General features: G+C 43.9%; 1 protein-coding gene across 5 annotated transcripts in view; it reads left to right on the top strand.

The window, feature by feature from the left end:
* The first annotated feature begins 2,030 nt into the window (after positions 1-2,030).
* The window catches only part of DSCAM (DS cell adhesion molecule), a 472,834-nt gene continuing 453,442 nt past the window's right edge, over positions 2,031-21,422 (top strand). For 3 of the 5 annotated variants that reach the window (XM_064705527.1, XM_064705537.1, XM_064705517.1), the window contains exon 1: positions 2,033-2,786. In XM_064705527.1, the coding sequence (XP_064561597.1) occupies positions 2,744-2,786 (43 nt within the window). In that variant the 5' untranslated portion in view covers positions 2,033-2,743. Of the gene's footprint in view, positions 2,787-21,422 lie in introns of all 5 variants that reach the window. The other 2 variants (XM_064705545.1, XM_064705508.1) reach the window with 2 other exon arrangements.

Here is a 21,422-nt window from a genome sequence, read left to right as displayed (position 1 = left end):
ATATGCAGACTTTAATTGAGATACTTTGCTGGAAAATCACTGAATTTGTTTTTGGAAGAACTAAGTAATTGCCAGCCACTTAATCTAAGACATTGTATTTTGATCAAACAAACAATAACAAAAAAACATAAATGGGGATTCTCCTTCGTGACCTTGAGTAGCCTTGATTGCAGCTGAAGCCTGATCATGCTTGATTTTCCAGACATGAAAAGCAGCATCCTGACTGATGTCTTGTACTTTGCGTGGAAGTTATCATATGGTCTTCTTTCTCCACTTTGACAGATTGTTGAATTTTAGTTTCAGCCAAGTCATTCCCTGAGCAGCAGGACCAGTGAACCCTGCTCTCATGCAAAATTGCATCCTGCCTTCCTCCTCCCCTCCTCAAACCCAGCCCAGGACAAGGATTATGCTGCTTAGTTGTTTGGATTCTGCTAAAAAATGTTAAATATCCTCTGGAAGTTGGTCCCTTTGCCTTTTGGTGCCACTGAAGAGTAAATTAAAGATTTATTCTTTTACTTTGCAGCTGCTGTGGTTGTTTTAAATGAACTGAAATGCACACAAGCTTGTTTGAGACAGTTCTACAGGAAGCTGAAATTTGCCAAGGGCTACCGGAGTTATGTAGATGAGTAAAGGAGGTAGAAATGTATAGGAAGGAGGTTTATTTATTCTGTCATTGTAGAATGTCTAGAACATTGTATCTCTTAAGCCCTAAATATGTTTTGGGCTTCGGAAGAGGAAACAAAGCAATTCTGAAAGAGCTGCCGGAACAAATCTGTCATGAACTTCTCCCAAATGCTCTGAAATCTATACTTAAACATTTCTGCTAGTCACCAGCTCTCTCCTAAACAGATTAAAGTTTTGTTATTTTTAACAGAACTCCACTCCCAATAAAAACAAATTTCTCTCTTTTTCTTTCTTTCTTTTGCTTTTTTATTTTCTGCCAAGACATTTGCACTTGTCTCTTAAATTTTTGTTTAAATTTCTATTTTCCCCTGAAGAGCTTCCTTGGTTGCCCACATCTCTTTTCTTAAATGCAGCCATGACTCCCTGCCCAATATTGGTCTCATCTCTCCTGCTTTCCCTCCAAGGCTTCAGTCTCTCCTGGCTGATAGCCCAGCCCAAATGGGATGCAGGGAGCTGAGCTCTCTCCTGCTGGCTTTCCCTGTTTGGTTTTGTTAAGAATTAGAAAGAAGGGCCTTATACAACACCTCAGGTTTGTGTTCTGATCTGTCCTCTATGGCTTCAGGAACATCTCCAACCAGATCTCCTTCCCTGCCCAGTTCTGCTGCTGCTGAGCTTCCTGCAGATGTCCATCCCAGTGTCTTTCTGGGGGACGTCCTTTCCTGGATTTCATTGCAGTGCACAAGGCAGGGTGTTGGCAGCAGGGCAATGTCTGCTGCTATAAAGCATTTTCTTAAAAAAATATCGTCCCCCAAACGTGAAGTCATCCTGTTGGTAACACACTGGAGATTCTGCAGGCTGAGATTCCTTATTGCTTTGTTGTGTTTGCTTTTCATCTTCTAGCTTAAATCCAGAGTTGCCCTAATGCTGTTATGTATTTCACAATATTGATTTTTTTTAGCTGTCTTCATTTAATGTTTTCCCCCCTTTTTTCTTTTTTTTTCCTTTTCCTTTTCAGACCTACCTTCACATCACAGATGTGAAGAAAGAATAGGCGCAGAAATTGCTTTTAGTTAGAGAGACTGCAATTTACTCTTTCACTACAGGAGGAAAAAAACGCCTCACCACAGAAAGAGACGCAGATGAAAGGCCAAATAGTATCTGGACCTGTGTAAGCACTGCAAGATGTGTGTGTGTGTGTGTGTATGTGTGTATTTTCCTTCAGCGGTGCACAGAATCCCAGTCAATTATTTGATGCACTCGCCTGTCTGGGCTGTGACCTTCTAGAAGGGCCCCCTCCTCCAGTCCCCCCACACGACTTGTCAACACATTAGTCATATACAACTCAGCTGATGCCAAACGGCCGCAGTTCAGCCAACTATTGAGAGGCTGCAAATTCTGCTGCCTTCTTCTATTGGTCTTGGGTTTTTCCACTGTGCGGACCTGGTGCTGCTTTAAGACTGCGGAGGGCTGGGGTTAGCGCTGGTCCCTGCGCCGCGCCGGGAGCCAGGGGAGGTGAGCAGCGGGCTCAGAGCGCTCCGAGCTGCCGAGAGCGAGCCAGGAGGGAGCAGAGAGAGGGAAGAAGCAAGGAGGGAAGGAAGGAAGATGTGCCCGCCTGCCCGCCCGCCTGCCGCCGGGCCGAGGGGAGCCGTGTGAGCAGCAGCAGGAGGAGGAAGAAGAGGAGGAGGAAGAAGAAGAGGAGGAGGAGGCGTGCGAGGAGCCGGCTCGCCGCGGCTCGGTGCCGGCCGCCGCTGCTGCCGCCGGGGATGCTGGTGTGGCCGCGCCGGAGGATTTTGTCACCTGTGGCCCTGCCCCCGCCGCCCTGCGGGCGCCTCCCCGAGCCAAGGACACACCTGGGCCCCGCCGCGCTCCCGCCCCCCGCCCCCGCCGCCGGCCGCCTCTTCCCCCGCCCGAGCGCCGGGCGAGTGTCGGCGGAGCCGCGGGGCTGCAGGCGGGGCTGAGCGCTCGCTGGGCGGACGAGCGGCCCCGCAGGCTCCGAGCAGCCACCAGCCGAGCCAGGCGGCGGCCGGACCCGGTGCGCGCTGCCTGCCAGCTCCGGCCCGGCCGTGGGCGCGGCGGGCGAGGGCGAGCCCGGAGCGGGGAGCGGGGGAGCGGCGGGGGCATGTGGATGTTGGCCGTCGCCTTGCTCCACAGCATCTCGCATGGTGAGCCCCGCCGCGGGCATCCCTTCCCCTTGTCCCCCTCCATCCTTCCCCCTTCTGCTGGCGGCCGGGAAGGGGAGAGCGGGTCGCGGCGGTGGCTTTTGTGCCGGGAGCGTCGCGCCGGCTGCGGGGAGAGAAGGGCGAGGAGCGAGAGCGCCGTGATCGCTGAAAGTCGCTCACCTCGCAAAGTGACAGCCCGGAACCTCCGTGCCTGCCTCCTTCGGAACGAGACGGTGCTCGCAGAGGCGAGGAGGCAGAGAGGCGCTTTTTCTTTCTTTTCTTTCTCATCTGGAAAAGTACCGAATTTTTGCCAAGTGCCGTAGAAATCCGTCAGAGCACACGGGGATGGTTTGAAGGGCTTTCATCCTAAGCGGTCGCGTTGAGATATTGCTTCCTTTCGCATCTTTTTTTTTTTTTATCATTCGCCCTCTGCTTTCACCTTACGTTTTTACATATATTTAAGAAGTAGTATTTTAAATTTATTTAACTTTCATCATTTCTCCGTGAAGGTACCTGTTCCGATTTTTTTTTCCCCTCACTCATTTATGTAAAAATATGCACGGATATGCATTACATCATCTGGAAAGGTTGAAGACTTTTAGTCAATTATAAAGTTAGGAAGGGAAATTATAGTGGGGATAGAATAAGGGTAAACCTGTTATTCTTAAATTATTTTTTTTCCTTCTGCCAACTCTTTGACTGACAAACATTTATTGCAGTTTCTGTGTGTTTTTAATAGTGGGTTGGGGTATTTTGGAACATTTAGATATATTTGATTGAAAACCATGGCATGTGTAAAAATATGCTTAAATTGCTTAAGTTTTATTAAAAATGCACGTTCAGCATTGCAGTTTTAAGAGCAGAAAACAAATTATTCTGGGGTGCCAGCTATTCTATTGCACTGCCTCCTCCGATCCGAGAACGTAACATTGCCTGAAATGCTTTTCACCCTGCCAGATAAATCAGATTAAACACACAATTCTCGAAATAGGCAAAGCAGGTAGAGCAGGGAAAAGAATTCCTTGTGTGGAATGAATGAGAGAGGAGCACAGGGCAAAGTGCGAGGATTCCTGAAGGATGGAAATAATTGAACCTCTGGCAGAGGGTGAGGGATGAATGCTGGATGAGGGTGCCTTCACATCTTCTTAAGTAGACACTGGATGAGAAAACGCACTGACAGGCATGGCTGGTCCAGTGTGAAGCGCTGGGGAGGGCAGAAATCAGGAGGTGAATCTTAAATGTGTGGATTTAGAGCGACCTTAAAAGCATTATTTTTTTTGTCTTCTGGGTGCCTCAGAATACGAAAGGATTGAAATCCCCCAAAGTGTAAACTTGCAATTTTTTTTTTTTTTGCATTTCTTTTGGCAGTAAGGAAACTGCAACAAGTTTTAACATTAAGAAATTATCTATTTATTTATTTATTTTTGACAGGCAGCAGCACTGTGCCTTTCTCTGTGTCCTCTCCAGCCAGATACCTTGGAGGGAGAGATTTGCTGTTAATAGGACAGAAAGAATCAGCCTGGAAGTGCGCTCTGACCAGGGCTATTCATTTTAAACTAGATTTGCATAGAAATGAGCCTTGGTTCTCTCCAGAAATCATATTTTAAAAGAAAAAAAAAAGCAGATTTTTTTTCCTACTGTACTGATGCTATAAATTCTGTGTTCTATCCTAGTTAGTCCTCCTTGTAAGGGTTTTTTGAAGAACACAATAATTTTTGCTTTATGAAGTCGAAGTATCGTGAAAATCACTTCCATTTATTCCTTGATCAATGAAGTCAGCAGTAATTTCACTTTCAGTTTCCATGTGTTTTTGGATCACAGTCAAACCTGAATTTGTCTCCCAAAGAGTGAAGAGTGTAATGTGTACATGATAGATGCATCTGCATGGATTCTGTGCTGCCACACAGCAACATCTGTACATTTGTGACTCCAGGGGGACTAAAATTAAATGGTTTTGTGTACAGTAATATTCCAAGATGCGAGCATTGTGAAAACATGTAGTGGGTGGTTCAACGATTCTTTGCAACTTAAAAAGTCTGTTTGTTTTTGGCATCATACTTGATGTCAAAATGCAGATTTTTAGGGTCTTCTAAAGGGAAATCTTGGAAGAAAATGGCACCTTCCTTCATGTTAAGACTGGATAAGATGGTTTTATTCATTGGTAGCACTTATTAGGACTTATTAGGGCCATTTTATCAGAGTCAAGAGTCAGAGAATAATATTTTTAAAGGACTTCAGATTTTAATGCAGTGTCATATCAGATATGTATCTCTTTGAAGGAAATGACTGCATGTATAAATAGATATGTCACGTACACATTTATTTTCATTATTCTATCTATAACTCCATCTGAACTCCATTGTGTGACAGGCAGGGCTCTTTTATGAGTGTATCTAGTGGAGGGGGGGGGACTGATTTCTGTTTGGCTTCTGCCATTGCCTTTTCTAACCCCTTATAGAACCACATCATGTTTGCTTAAAATACCAGCACAGGTATAAGTGGTTTTCCAATGTGTGATTTTAACTTAAAAATGTGTAAGATTGATCATGTTCATGTTGGTTTTGATTTGTTTTTTTCCTTTTTTTTTTTTTCTTTTTATTTCTGAGGGGAGAAATAGGTTAAAAATAAACCCAAAGGTTTAACTCTGCACTTGTAGTCTTGGGCTTAATTTCTGTTGGAGGTAATGGGAACCATCTGAATAACAATAACAAGGTTGGCCCCCATATTTCCCTACAGTCACTCAGCACAAATACATTTTGTCAAATTAGATATGAGCAGTGTCACTGGGAAGGCTTTATGTTTGTGAAATAGCTTCCTTCTGGGGACAATAAAGTACTGACACGCTCTTCCATCCAATTAGTATTTCTGAAGCCTGAAACAAAAACCTCCCCAAATACCTGGTTAAAGTTTATGTATTTTGTGAGGGTTTTAAACTCTGGTTGCTGTCAGTTCTTTAAGAATACAGGTAACTATTAACCATGAATGCACTGCAGCCCTGGAAAGTGCGTGGGATGATATAGACATCAGTGGGAGCTCTGCAGCTGAATTCACTACCTTGAAAGCCTGAGTCATGCAGTTCTAATCCTGAGCAAGGCTTTTGAGCTGCCTTTCAGGGTTACTCTACCTGCACCACCTTCCCTGTTACTCTGCTTGAGTATTCCAGAATGAGCAGCAGAAGTAGCCTGGTCATAATTAATAATGGGGCATTTCACTAATTACAGTTAGAGAAGGCAGGGGAGGCTCTGAGGGGAGAATGGCCTCCTTCAAAATCCTGCCTTATCAAGCTAGCTCAGGTGCTGCTTTCAGAAATGAGGATCTTTCAGTGTCGGCTGTGGCTGTGCTGAACCCATTTCCAGGCTTCTCTCAGGCTGCATTTCTTGCATGCCCGTTGCCCACAGATGCTCTGCTGAAATCAATCGAGCATCGGGAGGCACCAATACAGCGCAGATGACACTAAAAATACATTTCCATTAAAATGATTTCCTGTTTGATTCCTCTCCCTGCTGTACATCTATCAATATGGGTTTTAGCAGCATTTTGGAAGATGGGGAAGGATCACACTGAGCTGAGAGCAGGGGTTAGGCTGGAGGATGAGGAGCCAGAGCCATGGTGGGGCTGAGCCTCCCCCAAGAAAATGGTGATTCTCAGTGCTGGGGATGCAATATCCCAGCAAAAGAGCAGTGGAAACATAGTGAGATACATGCACAGCTTGTGTGGAATTGTGTATCCAGACCCTCACCTCGGGAAGTTGAATGGATGTGCAGGAAGCATTCAGCTTGGTGCTTGTGTGTGGATGGCACAGCACAGCTCAGGGTGTTTTTAATCCAGTGTTACCCGAGCTATGAATAGCTGTTAATTAATCACCAAATGCCAAGGGGAGAAAAACTCTTATTGCTGGGCAGCCAGAGGCCATGGGGATATCTGTATTTGTTTCTCCTGTGTTTGGAGTGTGCTGCTCCCCCAGCTGCTGGGGCTCTCCAGGGCTTTTCCTCCCGTGGTGTGGGCAGTGGCTGTGCTGGAGCTGGAGCCACAGGACACTAGTGGGCAGCAAACCACAGAATCTGCGTCTTCCTCAGCTGTGGGAGCACACAGAGACAGCTCAAAGAGGCATTTTGCCTGTGTTTTTCTTCCAAGGATCACTAAAAACTGGTGGATGCTGCATCTTCTTCCCGTAGCGCTGGGCAGCAGATGTGTGTGGCAGTGAAGGTGTTTTTGGGAGTGGTTCAAGGAGAAGTTGTTTTCTGCAAGTTGTAAAAACAAACCTCAAAACCACCTTAAACAGGGCTTTATTGCAGCTCTCAGCTCTGCACTGTGATTTCATGCAACCACAGGATTGTTTGGGTTGGACAAGACCTTTGAGCCCAACTGTTCCCCCGGCACTGCCAAGTCCAGCACTAACCCGTGTCTAACCCCAAGTGCCACATCTGCAGCTCTTCCAAATCCCTCCAGGGATGGGTGACTCTTCCAAGGCTGGAAAACCCTCCCCATGAACTATTTTTTCCTCATATCCAATCTAAACCTATCTGGTGCAACCTGAGGCCATTTCCTCTCATTCTGTCCCTTGTTCGACAGTGAAAAGATCCTGACCCCCACCTGGCTCCACTCTTCTCTCATGGAGTTTTGGAGAGTGAGAAGGTCCCTCCTGAGCCTCCTTTTCTCCAGGCTGAGCCCCTTCTCAGCCCCTCCTGGGGGTCCAGCCCCTTCCCAGCTCCATTCCCTGCCCTGAACACGCTCCAGCCCCTCCAGGTCTCTCTGGAAGTGAGGAGCCCTGAAATGAAAACAGAATTTGGGATGTATTTCAGTGAAATTTCCTCAGTGCTGCTGCATCTGGAAAAGCTTAGAAGTTGATTTTAATTTTGTTTGTTCTTGAGTAAACTTTTGTCACATAACATACTGCTAATTTTAATTATTTGGAAAAATCGCATGGGTTTTGGTCATTAGCTCATCCAGAAGGTTCCTCCAGCTCATGACTTGTGCAAGTCTCTGAGCTGAGCTCAGGTTGCGCCTCAGTTTTTATGTCTTTGCCTGAATAAGAGACTTAATTATGCTTTCCTCCCAGGTGAGGGGGTTGCTTGGGGTGGGGAAGTAATGTCCTCTATTTACATTATAATTATTATATAGATATAAATTATATATATATATATATATATATAATAATTGCTTATTAACAATTGAAGTGACAAAACCAGCAGAAAGCAAATGAACCATCTTTCTGGGGGTGGGAGGTCAGGGCAATGGATTGAGGAGCAAAATATATGGGCTTTTTTGTTTTCTTCACAAAGTTTACTCTGATTAAAAAGTTAAGATGTGTGTCGGATAAAGGCCTGTTTGAACATAGCACTCCTTTGGCCTTTGATTTTATTTGGCACATGCCATTTATCAATCTCTTGGTCTTGGAGTCTTTCAGATTTGCAATAGGAAAAACTAATTCCATCTTCTACTTTAAAAATTGAAGATGAGAGTAAAAATTTTTATTCATTTTTTATTCTAAGAGACATTTTTTGACATTTTTAATGTGTTATTTCTTTTGAGTCATTGAAACTCTAAATATCCTACAACAATCCATTTAACCAACATAGGTCTGCAACATACATTAGAATACTTAATTATTTCAAGGTGAATGTGTAGGTGTCTGCAGTTAAACTACTTGTTTCACAGTATATTTTATTTCATAATCTTATTTAATCATCACTTTCTTTTCATTCAAACTATTATTAAATCAATGAAATTAAGATCTGAAATTGCAATTCTTCAAAAGAAGCTTTATCTTCTCAGTCTTCACCTCCCTGCCCCTTTAAAACATTTCATCAAACAATTGGTGGTTTTGAAAATAAAATAACACAAAATGGGAGGTATTCAATAATAAAAGCCTTTCACAGCTCAATATTTTAGAGCACTGAAGAGAACACCTTCAAAAACAAGCCAGTGATTCCTCAGGCATTTGTTGGCACTGGGAATTTTCCTTGTCATTCCTTATCTTTGGATGCTGCCATTCACAAAATAAAATAAATTTCTTATTACCTCATAAATATTTTTTTTCCCCATCAGAGTATTGAGTTACTCATCAGAAAAAGAAAAAGTAGGGTGTGGCAATAAATACCTTTCACAGTTGAGTGGGCAACAAATGCTATGATCTGTTTTGAGGAAGGAAATCAAGGCAGGTGGATGGACAGACAGGCTGACAGAGATTAGCAAGTCTTCCCAGCATCCCTATTTAAGCTATTTTTACTCAGAAGGCAGGGAGTAAGACTTAAGAGTGAGCCAGCAATCCTATTTATAGCAAGCCATTTTTAAATGCAAAGGCTCTGGGAAGGAGAGTCACCTCCATCCTAAACACCAGGCTCCCTGGAGCTCCCTCAGCACCGAGGGAGGGAGCAGCCCTGAGGTGCTGCATCACTGATGTGCTCCTGCTGAAGCTTCCAGAAGGACATTTCCCTCAGAAATGCAGGAGTTTGGGCCATGGGGCAGCCCAAGAGCACTGCTGAAAATAGCTCTGTGCTCCACACCCACGTGGCAGAGACAAGGGCATCACCTGAGGAATTCTCTGCCTGGTGCCTCTCCATGTATTCTCTTGGAGATCCTGCTCATGTGGCTCTCAGTGTAATTTGTCAGGGACACAGTTCCTTCTGAGATTTTAAAATAAGCATATATATTTCTGCACATTTACATATGTAAATCTGCATAGCTTATAATTGCTTAAAAACTACCGTGTATGGAAAATCTGGTGCTTGCTTTGCTGTCCAAGTGTGCTTGATGCTATTTTCTTCCAATTAATTACACTGTAATCCCATGCAGAAAATTTGTGGCTTAAGGTCTATGTTTTTGCACTAGGCTAAAAATTATTCTCAGTAACTTTCTGCCATCTAAATTGTTGCAGTAACTTTGGGGAGCCCTGCAGTGTTTTAAGAATATCAGAATAATATTCTTGAAATGACCGCGACTATTTCAAGGCAGCCAGAATATAATTATACTGCACTGTAGCTGCAAATAGTTGCCTATCTCCATAATCTACTCACAGTGATTCTGCAGATAAGATTGTGGGGTTGCTGTGTCTATATAAATATCTGTTGGTGTGAAATCCTCTCGTGTGGTTTTTTGCAAATGGAGAGGCTCATGCTGAGCCTGCACGCTCGGGGCGTTCGTCTCTCAGCATTGCAGAGTGGCAGCCCCCAGTGGCTCCAGGTTTTGGGTGCCAAAATGGAATTCAGGAGTTTGTGGAAGAGCTTGTTCCCTGCACTGCTCTTTATCCCATGATAACGACTTGTTCAGTAAAGTTTTCTAGAGGTTCAGTAGTTAGTGTGGAGTTCAAATGATGAATGTCAGTCTTTGAAGGGTGGTTTTTGGTTAAGCTGGCTCCTGTTTTTAGCTGGGAAGAGTTTTTGGGATGTTGGAATGTGCAGGCTTGGAGGAGCCCATGTTCCACCCACTCATCTCATGGCAGGATTTGAGTGCACCCAAATCTACTTGGTTGCTTTTTTCCCCTGGTCATGGAAAGGTGATGCATAAAGTGCAAGCTCTGGCTTCTGTTGAATTCTCCTGTGCAATTGCTTTTCTATCAGAAACCATTGTGGTTTGGGGTTTTTTTGTTTGTTTTTGTATTGTGGTATTACCTTATGAAGTCTTTGGGCTTTTCTGTGTGAGTTTTATTAGGAATTTTGGCCCTGACTCAGGAAAATACTGTGAGTGCATGGAGTCAGTCGCTTGATAATTATGAGGTGAGCATGTGACAAGCTGTTAGAACGCTCCTGGCTTGAGCTAAGGACAGAACAAGTCCTTGACAAAGTCCTTTTTGTTATGAAAAGCAGATTCAGATGTCCCTGGAATGGGATCTTGCTGGAAAAAATGCCATTCAAGCAAAATAGGCTTTAGGTGGACCTCAGCTTAAACTGCAACGTGGTTCACCATCCACACTACACATTGTCCACCTGAATTTTTTCCTCTCATTAAGTGGCTTTTCTGTGGGGCAGTTTAAAAGCCAGTTCATATATTATTTCTAGGCAAGTAAACCATAATTTGTGCTGCAACTGCACTTGTGAAGTACAAAGCAAAGTGTTTGCTGTGTCATGATATGAAGGAAGTAATTTGGGAAGCTGTCAGTGAAACAGAAGTTCTCCAGTTATGTTTGCAGACATCCAATCTAGAGAGCTTTTTGCATAGTTAAGTGATTTTCAAATGTCTGCAGCAATATTTGCATTATACTTTATGCTTTTAGCTCTATTTATTTAGGGAGCTTTCCTTTGTGTCTTTCTTTCTAATTTCTCTTCCAGAATGACAACCTTTCCCACAACCCTGTTGTGCAGGGGCTCTAGAAACCAGATTTTCATCATTTCAAGCACAGGCAGTGAGGTTCATCCCACTATGGAACCCGAGGGCTAGGTGATGATTACCATGGTTTTTGTTGTGTCAGCTGTGGCTGAGGCTTTTTGCTCTCAACTTTTTTTTTTTTGTAAGTATTTATCTATAAAATGTAGAATGAGTGCTTAGGGGAGAGGGAGGGATGGGGGCACAGAGTGAAAAGGGTGAATTGGAAGTGCACAGGTATCCAGCCAGTGATGGAAGGTGTGGTGAGAAGAGGGAGGGCATTCACAGGGCATGAATCCCTGGGGGACAGCAGGAGGCTCTGAAGGCCACATTTGGGCTGGAGAGGTTATGGTGAAGGACCCTGAGGTCTTGCCTTCTGTTTGCAGAGGGGAAGGCAAAGCTGAGCCTGTTCCCCTGTGAGCTGTGGGTGGAGACCACGACAGAATGTGGCTTTGGGACTACCCAGTGCTGTTTCTGGCTACTGGTCTGTGCCAGGGGAAGCTGGTGCTCCCCATGGATCCTGCTATGTGCCTGGGAGCTCCAAGTCCCAGCTGCCTTTGTCCTTCACTGCCTGCACTCAGATTTTTCTTTCATTCTTTTCTACTCCTGTATTTACTCTCTGCTGTAGGCTTAGTTTGAGGCCTACTACCTGTCTTATCTCCACATTTTCCCTAGTTTCCCTAGGAAATTCCCTAGAATTTCCGTAAATTCCATAAAAAATTATATTTATTTCACCTCTTCCCCTGAGGCAAATGGATTTGGGGGGAGTGGAGGAGATCAAGACTGGACAGCAATCTTAGAAATGTCAGCATGCCTGTAGGGTAGGAAGGGCAAGTTCCTCATCTGAGTGAAGGAGGAAGGAGCTGAGCTCCTTTATTAGGCAGGAGGGAGATAATTAATCCTCAGGAAAAGAGGCTGAGCTGTCAGGCTTTCAGAGCAGCCCTGGCAGGGGTAATTTGCTGTTCAGCTGGTGGTAGATGTCAGGTTTGGTGCAGTGGAGTCTGCTCAGAGCAGGTGCCTGATCCCCCAGCATCGCTCCTGGGACGTTTTGGAGTGGGAATCCTGGGGCCTTTTGGGGTGGCAATCCTGGGGCCTTTTGGGTTGGGAATCCTGGGGCCTCTTGGGGTGGAAATCCTGGGGTCTCTTGGGGTGGGAGTCCTGGACCTTTTGGGGTAGGAATCGTGGGGCCTTTTGGGTTGGGAATCCTGGGAACACCCCTGGCTGGAGAGGAGCAGGTCCCCACTTCCCCACTGGAGAGCAGCTCTTTGTAACAAATTGGAGAGCTGCTGGCTTATCAAGTCCTGAGGAACACCCAACAGTTGTGGTAGGAACACAGCCTGGGGTAGGGAATATTTATTTTTCTTTTTTTTTTTTTTTTTCAGAGGAAGAAAAAAAGGATCAGGTTTTAGCTTTTCTGTCCTAGTCTAGAGTAAAAATCTTGTCCAAAATTCTTCCGTTCTTCACCAGTTTTTGCCCTCATCCATTGTGTTTATGCTCCAGGAGCAGTGTGGCTTCAGAGGGATGTGGCTGCATGTGCTCAAGCTGTGCTTGTCCCACTGGTGGTGGAGAGCTGGAGGCCTTTTGGAACATCCAACCACTGGCACACATGAAGGCAAAGCAGGGCAAAAGAAGTGCCTGTCTGAAGACACTCCAGCTGCAGTAGTTCAGTGCATATTTATTAAGTCCAAAAGTTAGTCCCTGGTGGGTAAAAGCAATTAGACCATTTCTACCACATCTCAAAATGTGTTTCCACAGAAGAGAAGAATGCTGGGCCTTAGTAATTTCAAAAGGACTTAATGAGATTTTAAAAAAAATATTTTCCTAAATAATAGTAGTCTGACTGCTACTTAATTCCAAGAGGTTTTGAGAACTTTTGGTGTCAGTAAATTGAGTTTCTGGCTTGTCTGTGTTCATGGATAACAGCCTTGTAATGCAGTTGCTCTCATTCCCCACACTGTTTCTGCTGCTCTCAGTCCCTGGCATGGACACTCATTGGGATAATTGGGGTAGGGGTTAAGGTTGGCTGAGCATCTCAGCTCTGCCATTTCCTAAGGCATGTGCAGCTGGCCTGGTGCTCAGGAAATTTTTACACAAAATAAATCGCATGTTTGGAACAGCTTCCAAGTGGAAAATGAAGGCATCATGGCACAGGGCTGGTACTCTTGCAGGTTGGGAAGATGTGGGGAGCTGAGCTGGGATTGCAGCAGGGGATGCTCTCACTGGGCTCAGGACCTTCCAGAGGGAGAAGAGAGATTTAGGGGTGATTTTGGAGAGATGGTTGCTGTGTTCCAAGGGGCAGTCTCAGGTATTTGTTACCAGCTCTGTGTCCCTCCCCTCCCACTTTGCCATGTTGCAGCTTTTGGGAAAAGATGCACAATCTCCTGAATTTCTTTTAAGCTGTTGCTTGGAAAGCAACAAACAGGAATTTCAAGCTAGCTGTTTTAAACAAGTAACATATTTTTGACCCCATAACTTTTAAATCTGGAACTACTTTCACTTTTTAATTAAGTGGCCTCCGTGTGTGATGGTATAGGATCTCCCTCTCTGAGTCAGGAGTGTGTGCAGCATGGTGGTTTTACCTTCATGTCAGTGAGAAACTGATTTATTGCCTTATAATTGGGCAACTGAACAACCTGGTCTAGTGGAAGGTGCCCATGGCAGGGAGATTGGAGATGGATGATCTTCAAGGTCCCTTCCAACCAAAACATTCCATGTGTTTTTTTTAATTAGTTCATCTATCAGTCACTTATTGAAGGTGTGACAATGCTTTAAAGGGACACACAGCTCTGTTGCTGGGAGCTTTTCTGGCATCATCACCTGCTTCCTGCTTGAGAGTTTCCAGACTCTGAATATTGATTGCACATAGGAAGGTGCTCAATATGGGCAAACCCTGAGGTAAATTTGCCCTGTGCAGTATCTGGTTACCTTGTTTCATTAATGTACACTCATTCTGAGGAGCTGAAAGGATTATTAGTAATAGCTCTGTAAGAGGGATACAATCAATTTAAATTAGCTCACGCTTGAGCCTGTGTGATCTGGTGCCTTTAAAATGTAGGTAAGCTGCTCATCATCCTGCTGCCTTACATAACATTGCAGGAAACTTTTCCCAAGCCCAATCATGTGGCACATGGGTTAATTGTGAACTAGTGATTGGATTCAATGATCTCTGAGGTCTCTTCTAATCTCAGTGATTTTATGATCTCTGTAAATGTTGTGGTTCATAATATTTGGGTGTTTTAATGTCCAGAAGAATTATCCATTTGAAAACCTAAACTCTTATTTAGAGTAATTCAGCTGTTTTATTTTGTGTAAAAAATCAAACAAGAGACCCCTCTGAAGGTTCTTTTCCCTGTCCAAGTCCTGCTTCTCCCCTTCCTCCTTTCCGTAAATTCTTCCAGGTTTCCTTCTGTCCCTATATCTCACCCTAACAAGTGTCATTGGATTGTGTGGGCAAACAGCAGGGGTGATCTTCCTGGTCTCTCCAGATTTCTGCCCTACAAAAGTGGAATGATTTTGCCAGCAAAGCCAGACAGCATTACACAGCAAAGCTCTCTTAATATCTCTTGCTTTCCCATTCCTGCCTGCCCCAAGCCAGAGAAACCCAGCTGATTTAGACTAATTATTTCAAATGCAGTTTGTAAAAGGATGCTAATGCTTTGCTGTATCCCTGAAGGTCATCTAAGCGATCCATAGTTAAACATTCATGTGGGAGACTCTGGGGGAAACAGTAAGGGATGATTTTAATGGAAACACAGTGGGCTGAAGTGTGTGCTCGTGCTCGAGCCTTCACAAGGCAAAGCAGGGCAGTGGAGTGCTCCTGTGCTTTTACAGCTCTTAAATCTGAATAAACTGAAGCCTGCAGACCCTGCTTGAACATCTTTCACGCTGGAGAACTGTGTGTGATCCAGGAGTGCTTCAAACTGCTTCTTCAGCACCACAGTCCTCAATCTCTGTTGTGTTTTATTAAGGGGAGAAAAAAAAATTTATCTGTGCACGATCTCTCGTCATTAAAATGTGCTGGGTGCCCAAGGTGTTTCTTCGTCTGTTCCTCTGGCAGCTTTTCCCCTCAAGTGATTATGCTAATTAGTGTTTGATCAGATGATTAAATTATAATTCGATTAATCCTACGTGCTAAATGCTCTGAATGCATTTCCACTGCCTGAGTGCCTTGTGCTTAAGCATTCCTGCTTGCAGCTTGATAGGAGGCTCCTGCCTTTCCTGTGCCTAATGGATTTTCTGTATTAAACCCACTACGGCTCCTTTTAATGCTGAGATGCAGGGGAAAGGGCTTTTCGTTTTCCTCCTCTGCTGCACAGAACCAGAAATAGGTAGGTTCCTCCTAGAGGATCTGAATGTTGCTAGGGATTGCAGAAAAAAACCGAAGGGGAAAAGGTTCCAAGCTTTTTATTTTCTATTAATAAGCCCACCCCATGTCCCGTTCATAACTCATAACTTAGCAAGTCAAAAAACTATGGCACAGGTAAATCCTCAATCTGTTTGCATTCTGAGTGGTATTTTCCCCAAATAATTCCCTCCTTTTCAAAGCCAAAATGTATTTTGGTCCAGAGACTCTCTTCTTTGCAGAATAAATGTTCTGTCTGTGTGAGAGTGGGGTAGAGGGAGAGAAGGTTGTTTCTATTCCTACTACCTGCTTTGCCCTCCTTTTCCCCCCAGGTTTATTTTTGCATGCCATCTCTAGGAGGTAATCTCCAGCAAGGGTGTGGAATGAAGAACACACTGAAATTATAACCTTGGTGCTGCTGAGAGATTAATGCTCAGCTGCAGCTTTGCTTCCTTTGTCTTTGGGGTCCTGCATTTTTAGGTCATCTGATTTCATATGACTCAGTTCTACATACTGGAGAAAAAACAAAAAAAAAAGCCTCAATAATAGCATTAATATTTTTTTAAACAAGAGGTGCTTAGGCTTTCAATATTTAATATTTACAGGTGTTACATAGCTGAATGTGTTAACTGGCTTCTCTGTTTTTATGGGGGTGGGCACCAGTGTCTTCCTCTGTCAGAGTCTGATAGTAATGAGTGGCTGGAGTTTAGAGGGAGGATGTTAAATTTAAATCCCTTGGTTTGTTTCCATCCTACAGTGCAGAAAACACTATCATGGAACAGCCTCCCTCCCTCTTCCCCTCTCTCCCTCTCCTGAATTTATCTCAGGGGAAGTGTGAAACAGATTGAGCACAGGGTTGCCAAGACCTGTCTAGGGGGATTTTGCTTTTTTGTACCCCAGGTGTGGGAAGGTAGAGCGAGGGAATAGGGATGTAAAGGCTGTTTTCTCTTCCCTCTCCTTCCCTTTGTTTACCTGAAAAGCTGTCAGAGATTCATAGAGCTCCTTTAACATCTTATTTTACTCCTTTCAGACTGTCTAGGAAAAAAATTTTACCACTGAGGTGACTGGCATGACAATCTATTGCCAGCTCTAAACCAATGTGGGGTAAATGAGTCCTCTTTTATTAAAGGCATAGAGGCCAAAAGCACCTTCATTCTGTCAAAGAGCGGTTGTGTGCCAGTGATGGAATACTGAAATCTCATGATTTAAGAGAATCTATGCCCTGCCAAGGTATTCAGCCTCATCCTTTGCCAGAGACCCCATTTAGGGAGTTTTCCCTCACCCTTGGCTCACCAGTTTGCACTCTTGCCTCAGCTCTGCTCCCTCCAAACAGATTGTGGGCAGATGTTGGCTCTGCCAACATCTGTGCAGATTTAAGAAATTAAAACCTATGGCTGTCTCCTGCTACGTGTTCGGGAGGGGGAATTGCCCCTGATCCCACACGGGATGGATGCAAACCCCCTGCTTTATATTGCAGCTGACCCATTCCTGTGAACCCCTCTGCTGTCAGGGTTTGTGGGGTGCAATCCTCCATGAGGAGCTGCAGGCAGTAATACCTTCAAGCTATCCAGATAAATAGATCTGGAAGCAGGCTTGTGTCACCATCCTCATTTTAGAACTGAAAGAATTAGGCTAAGCTGAATTAAGGCTCTAATTCTAAATGAAAGTGCTAGCTTAGGATGCTGCTTAGCTCATTCTTTTTAAAAGTTTAATTTCAGATTCATTTCCTGAGTATCCCCATGTGGACAGGTCCTCAGACTCTGCCTGGCCTTGGGTAAGCTACTTAAGCTTGTGACCTGAGGATGTTACTGCAAAATGCACTAAAGCATGTGTGGGAAGTGCATTAAGAATTCCATGGGAGATAATTCTATACCTGCTTTGGTTTTGTTTTTGTATTGTTTATTTAGCATTCTCTGTGTGGTCTTCCAGACAGAAATCAGCTTTGCAAAGGTGAGCTTGGAGTAGGGGAGAGATATCCAAGTGGGGAAGATGGCTGTGCTGAATGAGGCACTCCAAGCTATCCCATTGAAGTCTCTCACTCACCTCCCTGTCTGTGCAGTGGGAACACATCCCCTGCCCACCTGAAAAGTGCTCTTTTGGATGGATATAAATATCCTTTGAGCTTTGAGCCTCTGGAAGGAGAGGAGCTCATGGTAAGCAGCATGAAAACTCTTTGGAAAATGCCATTTCTGTGTCACTGCATTGTTCTTGCTCTTTCCCTGGGGAGAACACATTCCAATAGTCCAGCAGCAGAGGTCAGTGCTGATTTGCATTGGAGAGGCAAATCTAAGCTCAGGAGGAAGGGGTATAACCTATCCACATCTCCTGTGTCCAAAAAACCCCACCACACTCTCCATTGCCACTGGTGCCACGTGCCTCAGTTCTGTTTTCCTGTAAAATCTGGTGGCTGTTGAAAGGGTTTCACCATCCAGGTGCACAGCATGATCCATTGCTGTTTGAAGCATAAATCTCTCCCTAAATGCTACTGAATCAGAGCTCAATATATCTGTAAATCTGTAACTAGCCTGGCTTCCCACCTTCAGGCAGCTACAAACAGATCCAGATGAATTTTGAAGAGGATCTTTCCTCTTCAGGGAGGGGAGAGGACGGACACATGGTAACATGCAGCTCTGACCTCACTTAGAGTCTCCTGCACAGAAATTGGATGGATTTCTTCTTCCTTTTTAAGGGTAGCATTGAATATTTTCATGTTCTTTTTCCCCTGGGCACCAGCAGGTTTGTCAGAGTGCGGCTATTCTGCCTGGAACACCTCTTGCCCTTTCTGGGAGGAGGAAGGGGTATAACCTATCCACATCTCCTGTGTCCAAAAAAATCCCACCACACTGTCCATTGCCACTGGTGCCACATACACAGTCGTGTTTTCCTGTGGATTCTTCATGTAAAATCTGGTGGCTGTTGATAGGACATCACCATCCACGTGCACAGCATGAACCATTGCTGTTTGAAGCATAAATCTCTTCCTTAATACTACTAAATCAGAGGTCAATATATCTGTAACTAGCCTGGCTTCCCACCTTCAGGCAGCTACAAACAGATACAGATGAATTTTGAAGAGGGAATTTCTTTGGGGGACAGAGGAGGGACACATGGCAGACACACAGCTCTGACCTCAGTTAGAGTCTCCTGCACAGAAATTTGATGGACTTCTTCCATTTTAAGGGTGGCATTGAATATTTTCATGTTTTTTTCCCCCTGGGCACCAGCAGGTTTGTCAGAGTGCTGCTGTTCTGCCTGGAACACCTCTTGCCCTTTCTGGGAGCAGTCACGCTTCCCTGGCTGGTTTTAATGGGTGGAAACCTTTCCCTGCTCCCTCCCTGACCTTTCTCAGTGTGTTTGGGGTTGGCTGTTTGGTTTGATCACAATTTGAGTGTTCTGTTTTAAAGGGAGGATCAGCTCAGGTTGTTCTTCATGGTCAGGGCTGCACACAATTGCATTTAGAAAAGAGGGAAAATAGAAAGAACAGCTTCACAAGCTGGTGCTGCCTCTTCCCTTCTTAAATCTTTGATTTGGGGGACAGCCTCACCCCAAGGTTATCCCACTCTCCAATCTGCCTGTATCTAGTTTGTACCATTTACTGCTATTTTTTTCTCTTTTTATTTCTTTTTTTTTCTTTTTTTTTTCTTTTTTTTTTTTCCCAGAAATCAGCACTTACATATTGGACAATGAGAAATATTGTCACCTGTCTCCTTGTCTTTTCTTTTTTTTTTTGTCTGGAAAATATGGCTTCTGGAAAATCAGGTGCAGCTCCAGACTGCCCCCAAACCTGTAAATAGTTTGGAACAAGTACATGCAGTTAGTCCTGTCCAGTCTGAAAAATCCCTGTGTCTCAGTCCTCTGCTGTTTGCAGTGTCTATTTTCTGTATATCTCAAGAGAAAAGGGGGTGCAGGAGGTTATTAGAATGAGGAAATGATCTGTTACCAGGCACTAACCTGGGTATTTTTCTCTTAAAGAAACCCAAAACCAGGCAAACAACAACAACGACAACAATAAAGCCCCCCAAAACAACACAAAACCAAAAAAAAAAGAAAACCACAAAAAACCAAACAGAAAAACAAAACAAAAAAAAAAATAAAAACCAATCAACAAAGAAAAAAAACCCAACAAAAAAAACCAAATCCCACAAAAAAACCCCAAAATGCAAAAAATCTCCAAAACAAAACAAAAAAAAATAAAACCCAAAATACCCCTGCAGTTTCCTCTTGGAATCGGGTCCATGAGCAGCTGACTAGGTTTGCCATGAATGACAATTAGTAATGCCTAGAAACAACAATTAAACAGAGCAGAAATAAGATTGTCTGGGGAGAGGGGATAAAAAAAACCCAATAAAAAAATCACTGGGTAACCCATATGCTTTATTTTCAAAGTGGAATTAGTGCATCCAAACTGGCTACTGTGTGCACTTCAACTCTGGGCTACCCATGTGTGGAAGGTTTTTTTGGCTGGAGGGCAGGAAAATTTAAATTTTTGTGTCTTTTTTGCCTTTTCCTCTTGCATTAACAGCCAGTGCAGCACTAGCTCTCACCTCAGGAGGGAAAGCTGCATCTTCCTGCTGTCCCCCCCTCTCCTGCCCAGGGCTGTCTCTGGTGTCACCTCACAGCATCTGCCAGTCCCAAAAAATTGGTTTGAAAGTGAGGAGAGTAATTTAGTAATTTACCTGTGTTTTAACTTATTTTTCTCCCACTGTTCCCTTTTCTGTCCTTCCTCAGTCACGCCAGAAATGTAAATATTCATCCTCAGAGATGACTAAAATTGCGTGAGAAATTTTTCTTTAGCTCTGCCAGAAACAAGTTTGGATTCATACACCTGGAGAGGATTTTATTCCCTCTTGGAAAAAATGACTTAATGATAATAAATGTGCTTCTAGAAAATCAATATTCCTTTCAAGTTCTGCCTGTGCTTTCATCAGCTTGGGGTGTGTATGTGGGAGAATGTTTAGAAAGAATATTCACAAAAATGCTTTCTGGCAAAGGAAGAGATCACAGATCAGATCAATGAGATTTCCACAGAAAAGAGAATTGAAGTGATTTAATTTTATCAGCCAGCAATCTTACATTTGGGACCAGTTGTGTTTTACTGGTGTCTCTAGCAAATAAACTTTGAGGAAACATCATAGACAAATAATTTTATAAAACCTCAAAACCTGGCATGCAATTTCAAAATGAGCAAGTGCACTTGTGTAAAACCATTAACATGCCTGGCTTTTGATTGTGACAGGCTCTAACAAATGGAAAGGTCCTGGCAAAATGGTGTTTAATTAATTGTGCTCTGGCCTAAATGTGCAAATGTTGGAGAACCTGTCTTTTCAGGACTGAGGTTCTCAAGGGACAAGACACATCAACAGTGAGGAATAAGCAAAGAGTGGAAAAGGTGTATCTTGAATTATTTTTCCTTTTTAGAATACCCAGACCATTTTCATCCTCTCATTTATGGGACTCTGTCCAGTTTATTTTACCTGATTAAAAGTGGCCACATTAGCCCTCAAACCCTGCACAATTTCACCTAAACCACAGGAGGAATTGCCCCCTAAAAAATTCTGTTATTCCAATTTTCTCTGTCTTTGCCTTTCAGGAATAACAGAGCTGTTCTGTTTGTGTTGGGGCTGAGCAGTTGGTCGTGATCTAGTCTAGAATTTTTTGTGTATAAATGATCTTTTGGGATTATTGCAGGATAAGAGTGTTAGAACCACAACTCATGAACTCTCAGTACAGAAATTGAGATTCCTTTCTGGAGGGTGGCTGTGGCAAATATTAACACCTGATGGACACACAAGTGTTTCTAGAAAAAGGCCTCTATAATTTATTTTTCCCCCACTAAGCAGTAACTGCAGTTGGAAGTGTTATTCAAGTCCTCCTTATATTTGAATTTTCACTGCTGACCTGTCATAGCTCAAAATTCCTTCTGTCTGAAATGGGCAATTCACAGTTTGTGCCACATCATTAATGGAATTGTGGTGCTCCAGATCCCAGGGAATAAA

The sequence above is a fragment of the Zonotrichia leucophrys genome, chromosome 1 (assembly GCF_028769735.1).
Source record: "Zonotrichia leucophrys gambelii isolate GWCS_2022_RI chromosome 1, RI_Zleu_2.0, whole genome shotgun sequence".
Taxonomy (NCBI): Eukaryota; Metazoa; Chordata; class Aves; order Passeriformes; family Passerellidae; genus Zonotrichia; species Zonotrichia leucophrys.
This window is presented reverse-complemented; position numbering and strand designations above follow the sequence as displayed.